This window comes from Molothrus ater, chromosome Z, assembly GCF_012460135.2.
Source record: "Molothrus ater isolate BHLD 08-10-18 breed brown headed cowbird chromosome Z, BPBGC_Mater_1.1, whole genome shotgun sequence".
In the NCBI taxonomy this organism is placed as follows: Eukaryota; Metazoa; Chordata; class Aves; order Passeriformes; family Icteridae; genus Molothrus; species Molothrus ater.
Genome location: NC_050511.2, coordinates 64821637 through 64829829, shown reverse-complemented (window position 1 = coordinate 64829829; position 8193 = coordinate 64821637). Strand labels below are relative to the sequence as shown.

Genomic DNA, 8193 nt, shown 5'->3' with positions numbered 1-8193 from the left:
TCAACAAGAAAGCTTTCCTGAAATTTTAACCTAAAATAATATTTTTTTTTTACCCACTCAGTACTTAAAAAAAAAAGAAAGAGAGAGAGAAAAGGACAAGATATTTTTTAAATGTAGGTTTTTATATAGCTCTGAATGGGGTTTAATCCATTTTTCCATGTATTTTTTCTCTTCTCTCATGTATTCATGCTCTTTGTTCTTTCCGGTCCTTTCTGTTTCATCCTACTTGAAATGGAACATGAGGAGGAAGAACACAGCATAAGAGCCATTTAAAATAATTAATCAATGTACTTAGTCTTCTAAAAATACTCATACAAAACCACCCCCTTAAAAAATAAACATGTAACTAAAACAGTAATTTTGAAATCTCAGAAATGTTTTCAACAAGGCTAAATATTAATTACGCTGTTATTAAAATAAATCAACAACAGATTTGTGAATATATTCATCCTTCTATAGGGATTTATTGAAGATCTTGAAAGCAAGTAGAATAAAATCATTACCATGAATAAAATATTATTACTAATGTAACACATGTATGAAGAAATTTAAGACATCAGGTTTGCAGGTACAGGTGATAAAATGTTTCTTCAAAATATTTCCTTTAAAATAAAATTAAAATAAAATAAATAAAATAAAAATAAAATAAATAAAAAAATTAAAACTAAAAATAAAAATAAAACTTTTCCTTAAAATATTTCCTTTCTTTGTTCACTTCTATTACGATTAAAAAAAAAATTACAAGCCCCAGTAATACCTCTTTCTATTGCCATCAGTAAAACACTTGAGTTGGACTTTGTCCTTACCAAATAGGGAGATTATTACCATTTCCCTGAGGGCATCCACCTCTCCTGCAGTCCCACCTATGCCTTTTCCCAGGGCTTTTTTGCTCGGGTTGGCTTTGTAGAGCAAACAGACCCATCCAGGTTGTTCCCCAAATGCTTCCTGCTGGCCCCGGGTGGCTCCTGGTGTCACTGGGGCCCCTGTTCAACCACGTGTATGGCCAGGAGGGCATGTTTGTGTTTCATTTGTACAGACATGATTAGCTCCTTCCCAGGGCTTGTCTGCTGTAAAACTGGAAATGTGTCATGGGCTATTACCCAAGCAAATGTAATGCCCCCAGAATAAATATGCCCCGCGAGCTCACAGGCTGTAATTGATGGAAAAACAGGTGTTCCCCCTTATCCTCTGTGATTGCCTGCACATATGGCCTCTTTTATGCCATCCTCCAATGGCTTTGTAATGCTGGCTCCTGCAGAAAAAGAAATAGTGTTACTGTAAAAGAGTGGGTTTCAAGAGTGTTCTTCGGTCCACAGCCAAATTAAATACAAGCAGCACAGCCCTTTTTAGTATTTAACTAATTAAAACTGCAGCAGCCACCACAAGCACTTCAGGCATCAAACTGCATTTCCAGCTACTCTTGTTTTAAAATGTGGTGCTCTGACTTTGCAAATTAAAGCTACATATAACACAAATTCCCATTTGAATGGTGTTAACATCCTCAAATTGGACCCTCCAAACAGAAACAGTAAAATAATATCAACTCCTGGTTGATTTTATACATCACAGGCTGAAGTTTTGTGTTGGTAAAAAACATTTAGCTCCCAACAGCTGTGTAAGACCTACTGGCCTTGTGGTTTTAAAACCAGGAAGATTTTGGAATGAGGCACAGGCAGAAATGCCAATGGTCCCTTTATATAACAGATTTTTGACGAGATTTCAAATTATTTTCTCCTGGGTGAATGCACTTGCAGGAAAAATAAGAGAAGAAAGGTGGCTGAACAGCTGGAGGGCCACCCTTAAGAGGTGAAGGATGGTGATACCCAGCAGCCAAAATTCCTTAGTCTAGGACTGGGCTGAATGTTGATCCCTGTGCTTTGATCTGTCCCCCCCAGCATGAGTCTCTGTCTCTGCATCACTCTTCCTGTCACAGCAAGGCTTGCAGTGGACAGAAAAAATCTCTGCTTCAGTTGTCTGTGGTGGTAGAAGAGTCAAGACCTGGTTTTATCTCTCCCTGTCAACCCAGCAGCGTTTGCAGGGACTCAGTAACATGTTCAGGATTTGCTCCTCCTGCTCCCTAAACACACCTATTTTGGTTTCACACAGAGAGGGTTTGTTGTTTACCCATCAAGAAATACCAGTATTTTAACCCAAATTCAGCCTACATATTGAAAGCAAGCTCTGTGGGTAGACAAAATATGCTTGGCTTGATCTTGCAAAATCAAATGGGCTGATCAAGATATGACATCAGAGATGAATCTCCTGTCTGGCTTTTACATTGTCACTATCTAAAAGGAAATGTCATTACATAATACCTTTCTTCATCCAAAATATACTTGCAATAAAGCAAGATGATAAAACAGTGGCATCCTCCTGAACCCCTTTGAATTTTCTGCAGATAAACATGGTGCTTTTACCTGCCTTTGGTTTTCCTTATGTCCTGCTCCTGTTTATCTCTGCTCTTTCCTTCATTGCCTCAGCAAGACAGTTGCTCCTCTTCTACAAGGTGCACAAAGAAGAAGAAGAAATGCATCTTTCTCACTTTATCCCTTCCTGGGGTACTTTCATTTCTGTGACAGATTTCTCAATTCACAGCTTGCAGAGTTTCATGCCTGTGCTTCTCACCCTGTAACAGACAAATTTCACAGAGCTCTGGCCACTATTCAGAGCTGCTGAAGCTCCTGAACTCCTCCAGCTTTCCCCGTTGCACAGTTCTGACTAAAGGGATGGGTTTGTTGGACATCAGTGTGGACGTGGTGAAGCCACAGGGCTTCACCAGCTGCAGAGAGTGATGTTCCCCACACCAGGAACAGATGTCTGGAGAGGTGCCATGGCAGCCAGCAGAGAGCTGGGCTCCAGATTATGGACTTGAACTTTGAATAAGGATTACCAGGTTTAAATAAGTTATGTCTACTAACAAGCAAGGAAAGGGGGTGCTGTGTGTGAGTATCTGGCATTTCAAAACCAGCCTGTCTCCCTTTTTCATGGACAAGTCTTTGGAGGATCAGAAATGTGGGTACAAAAACACAGATACAGCCTCAAATACTTGCATGCCTTTTGACAATAAGGGAGAAAACCCCACTCAGGTAAACTCCTGGCCCTTGTAACTTAGGATTTCATCCTCAGTGTTCCATGCTGTATTGGTGGATATCTTACCTATGTGCAAGGAATATTTTGCACTAGGTCTACAAGGGTATATTTTTGTTTGGGGATTGTAATGATTCCCACATTAAAAAAAAAAAAAAAAATCTGCACCAGGTTTTTATTGGGATGTGGATCCCCTGGAAGCAGATCTACCTTGAATTCCATGTTAAAAAGAAGAAATAAATTTTCATAATCAACCTTGTTTCAGATCTTACACTCAGATAGAATAACACTGGGTGCAGTAGGGACTAAATAAATATTTCACTGATAAACAACAAGCCTAAATTGTTTATGAAGCATAAAACAATTATCTTTGACTCCACCTGATGCTGCTGAGCAAGCTGTTCCTATTTATTGTGCTATTATTAGATGGGAATTTAGTGCATTGGACAGCATCTTTCCTGAATGAATGACATAACCAAGTCCATGTGGCACAGGCTCCTTCTCCAGCACAATTCAGAACTCTGTACACAGCCCACCATCCTGCATGGAAGGATTTCTTAAAAACCAAACACATGTGAATGAATTTATCATTTAGAAAAGAGTGCCTAGACTTTCAAAACACTCCTGTGGATGTAGATATTCTAACTACTACTTAAAGACTTGAGGATATAAATTGTCATTATATGTACATGCAGCTCTGATTCAATTTCTGTATGGAGGCAATATTTCTGCAGAGTTCCTTAGCACAAAATGCAGCAAAGAAGCCATGCCAGTTTGCAGGGTCAGTGATGAGGAATGAGAGGTAAAAAAGCAGTTTGTGTTACCACTGGTGGTAACACTCATACAGGAAAAACCCACATGGAATCAGAAATTGCTTGGCGAGGTGGCCACATTTAAATAAAGCCTCAGAAACAACTCTAAAAATGGAACAGAGGGATCTTTAAGGCATCTGTCCAGGAAAGTGAAGAAATTATATTTTTGGCAGTGAGCACTGAGAAAACCATGCAGAGAATAAAATAAATTAAAATGAATGGGAACCACGTGCCTTGGTTGCTGCCTTGGCTTTGGTGAACCTTGACCTGTTGTTACACCACGTTGCAGAAAGCAAACGTGGGTGAGCAAGAGGATGGTGTTCCAGTGCCATTTTATCAGTGTCCTATTCTATATCAATATTTATTGATATTCTCTTGGCATTTCTAGTATACTCACTACACACTCACCTCTTCTCCCTCTCGGGATCCATTCATATTCCTGTTTTTTGAGGCTCCTACTCTTACAGCTGGCAGAGCAGTGGCAGTGATTGCAGCCCCCTGATCCCTGTGGGTCCATGGAGTTGGCCAGAACCATATCCACTCTTGTGGTGATGCCTGGGAATGAGATGTCAGACACTGAAGCAATGATCTTTTAAAATATTTTCCTCTCCTCATTGTTTCATATTTATGTTTTGGTTATTTTCCCATTTTAGAAGCCAGTAAAGAGCAAGGCAGGCGTATCTGTCACTCCATAATAAATGGAAGGAAGCACAGTATTGGAGCACAGATCTAAAACCAGGTTGCTGAAATTTACAGTTAAAAAGTTGGAAGAATCAAGACATGAAATACAGTGCACCATAAAGTGAAGATGCTAAAAGGTTCAGTTTCAGAGGGAAAGGGCATTTAGAGAACATCGGGAAAGTTTTAGAAGCATTTTCTAGCAGGTGAAAAGACAATGAAAAGGTAGAGGGAATGTTAAATAAAACTGAAGGGGCTGGGGAAATGCAGATGCAAAATGAAAATGTGTAAATAACTGTTTAACAAATTAAAGTAATTGCTAAAAAAGTGCAACATGCAGACCACTGGATGCGATTAAAAGAAAAAGAAATTGAAATTATTCTTAAACGAGAAATTGTACAAAATTAATAACTTTATTCGAGGATAAACATATTTGCCCACCATCACCGGGGTGGGCAGGGTGCCCATTAATGCAGCACGTCTGTGGTGTGCCAGAGGTGTCGGGGGACAATGCACGGAAATCGCGCTGTGCCGCCCGGTGGGTCCCGGGTTAGGAGCCCAATTGGTCAAAAAAATGCCAAATTCACCTCGCTCTGCCCTCGCACCGAGGCGAGAGGGGGCAGAAAACCCACCCGCGACGGGATGGGTGCGAGGGGCGGGCGGGTCCGCGCTCCTGCCTCACCTCGGCTCGGGCTCGGTCTCACCGATCACCTGCGATAATGGAAACGATCGCGCACCGGCACGGACCGACCCTCGCGGACCAGACCCCGCATCCCCCGTCCCGCCGAGCCGCTGCCACCCCCGCCATCCCCCTCCCGTGCCCCGGGGCCCGCCGGGCTTCGCCCCCGCGCCCCCGCCTCCATCCCGTTCCCTTCCGCGCCCCCCCGGGAATCACCCCCCCCGGCCCGGGGGCCAGGTACACTTGACGTCAGGATGGCTGTCGTCGTTTTGACGTGTAAACACTCATTTCCATTCCGGCTCCGGAGGGTCTGTGTGCCTCGGGCAGCCGCGCCGGCAGGCAGGCAGGCAGGGCTCCGCTCCGCGCTATCGCGTAGCAACGCGGCGCCGCATCCCGCATCCCGCATCCCTCATCCCGCATCCCGCGTCCCGCGGCCATGCCCGGGCGGCGCTGGGCCGGCCGGTGCGCGGCCCTGGCCGTGCTCCTGGCAGCCTGCTCCCTGCCCCGAGGAGGCAGCGCCGGGCGGCTCTTCCTCAACGAGTGGGCAGCGGAGATCCCGGCCGGCCCCGACGCTGCCAGAGCCATCGCGGACGAGCTGGACTACGACCTGGTGGGGCAGGTACGGCCGGGCGGGGGACACCCGCAGGACGCTCCGCGACGGGGCTCCTTTCCCATCCCGCGAGCATCATTCCCTCCCCGCTCCCTCAAACTTGCGCCCGGCTGCCGCCCGCGGGGCTCCGGGGAGTTTAAAGCTCCCGGTCTCCCACCGCAGCCTCCCAGGGTCCGGGGGCCGGCCAGGGACGGCTCTCTCGGAGGGGACGGGGCAGAGCGACTCGGCTCTTCCTCAGAGGAGCGGGCGGGGACCTCCGGCTCTCCTTGACGGGAGCGGGCAGGGCGCTCCCGCTCTTCTTGGCGGGACTGGGCAGGGTCCGGCTCTCCCTGGAGGGGTCCGGGCAGGGCAGTGGGCTCTCCCTGAGGAGACCGGACAGAGTCAGCCAGGGCACCCCGCTCCTCCTGACGAGACCGGCCGTGCACCCCGCAGTGCCACAGGGCACCGGGCAGGGCTCTCCCCCGGCAGTTCGGGCAAGAGGAGGAAGGCGCGGGCGGTGTCGGCTGCGACCCCGCTCCGCCTCCGCCCCGCCGGCTCCATCGCCATCGCGGGGCTTCTCTCCAGCCATCCCTCGGGCGCTTTTTTGGGATGCCGTGACGTCAGCGTTGTCAGGGATGAGTAACCGCCGTGAGGGAGCAGCTTCGCCTCACCTCCCGGCGAGGGTCCTGTGCCGGGCACGGCGTCCCCCAGCGCTGGGACCCTGGTGTCCCCGGCCCGGCGCCGTGGTCGGGGTCGCGGCCAGCCCCCCTCCGTGTCCTCGATGCTGCCCGGGGGCTGCCAGCCCCCTCTGGCCGCCTGCCCAGCCCCGCTTTAGGGCACGGCCGCGTTCAACGCACTCCCAAATCCCTTAGGTGTGATCCCAGCTACGCGAAATTGTATCCCACCTACGCGTGATGGCACCTGTGTGGGTTTGGTCCTGCTGCCCTTGTAGCCGGCACATTTGCCCCCACAGCTGTCAAAGAGCCCGTCCTTAGCAGAGTGGGGTATTCAAAGCTAGCGGGGTGGTCATGGCTTGCCCGGTGGCCGGGTGGCTGCTGAGCGAGTGAAAATGCTGCTACAGTGGGTGCCTGAACAACCCAGCCCCGCAGTGAGGTGTCTGAAGCCATGCAAAGCTTTTCACACCTGTGCAGCTGAAACGCAGGAAAAGCAGATGAAACTGGTGATGTAGCCTTGCCGAGGTGAGTCCGTGAGTGTAGTGGTCATTAGTGCAAGTGCTGTGTAACTTGAGTCCTGCAGCTGTAATGACTGCACTTGAGTGGGCCAAATGAAATTACTCCCCCGGCTTCTTCTAGCAGCACACAGACTGAGAGTAGCACTTGTTACTGGAAGAGTGTTTCCTTGTTTGGATTAAAAATACCTACAGGCTAGCTTCTTGCTCTTTTGTCTTTAAGGCAGCGTGAACTCTTTCAGGTTTTGATTGTTGGTACTTGCTCACAGTGGGGAAATACTGCCTGATAATTAAAGCACGTCTGTGTCTTACAGATTGGATCACTGAAAAACCACTACTTATTCAGGCATAAGAGTCACCCAAGACGGTCCCGAAGAAGTGCTATTCATATCACTAAGAGACTTTCTGATGATGAGAGGGTAAGTGTTAAATTTATTCTTTTTTAAATTTTTTTTTTAAATTCTGTCTCCTTACCGCTAGCTTCGTAAAGAGGTCATAGGCAGGCCTTCCTCATTTTGCAAGTCTAATATATTCAGCCATCCATCCTCCTGCTGAATAATACTTAACTATTCTGTCATTCACAGGCAGAGTCTGACCCTCCCTTACCACATATTTTACAAGAGCTTTCCAAATTAAGATCTAAGATGTGCAGCACCGGAATTTCAGATGTTGATGTGCCACTGAAGAAAATGTGAACAGAGAACCAAGGGGGTGGATTCAAAGTAAAAATCCATAGATGCATTAAGTTTAATTAGGCCACGTCTGTGCAATTACCATGTGAATTAGGTTTGATTTAAAGTGACTGAATATTAAGTAAAAAAAAAAGAGAAGCAGGGATAAAGGGCTGATGTTCTGCTGGATTGGCTTCTACAACAAGCTAAAATCCCTTTTCAAAAGATCCATCACACATTCCAGACTTGCATTCTTTTGTTACAATGATCTGCCACTGCAATCAGAGAACAGGCAAACTGTTCTCTGGAGAGGGGTCTAAGGTACAACCCACTGGTGAAGCAGACCCCTCGTTTGTCCGGCTTTATTTCGGAGAGAAGCATTTCTGTTTGCAACCATAATGAAAAACTGAGGTGCATGACAAATTTAAAGAGCAGACCAGAAAGCTGTCAGCCTCTCTTACAAACTATTTTCTGGGAAATGTCACAAC

The 8193-nt window shown here is 47.0% G+C and overlaps 1 protein-coding gene and 1 long non-coding RNA gene across 3 annotated transcripts in view; one reads left to right on the top strand and one right to left on the bottom strand.

The window, feature by feature from the left end:
* Positions 1-440: 440 nt before the first annotated feature.
* Positions 441-5319, bottom strand: LOC118699068 (uncharacterized). 2 transcript variants are annotated; one of them, XR_008508943.1, is made up of 4 exons: positions 5210-5319; positions 4308-4454; positions 2418-2626; positions 441-1252 (listed from the first exon to the last, which is right to left on the bottom strand). It is a non-coding gene; the product is annotated as an uncharacterized LOC118699068 (long non-coding RNA). The 2 variants fall into 2 exon arrangements; XR_004982020.2 differs by having other exon boundaries at positions 4308-5319.
* A 246-nt stretch (positions 5320-5565) lies between these two features.
* PCSK1 (proprotein convertase subtilisin/kexin type 1) overlaps positions 5566-8193 on the top strand; it is a 28234-nt gene continuing 25606 nt past the window's right edge. Inside the window, exons 1-2 of the mRNA XM_036402735.2 lie at positions 5566-5875; positions 7349-7453. Coding sequence (XP_036258628.1) covers positions 5693-5875; positions 7349-7453 — 288 coding nt within the window. The 5' untranslated portion in view covers positions 5566-5692. The remainder of the gene's footprint in view (positions 5876-7348; positions 7454-8193) is intronic.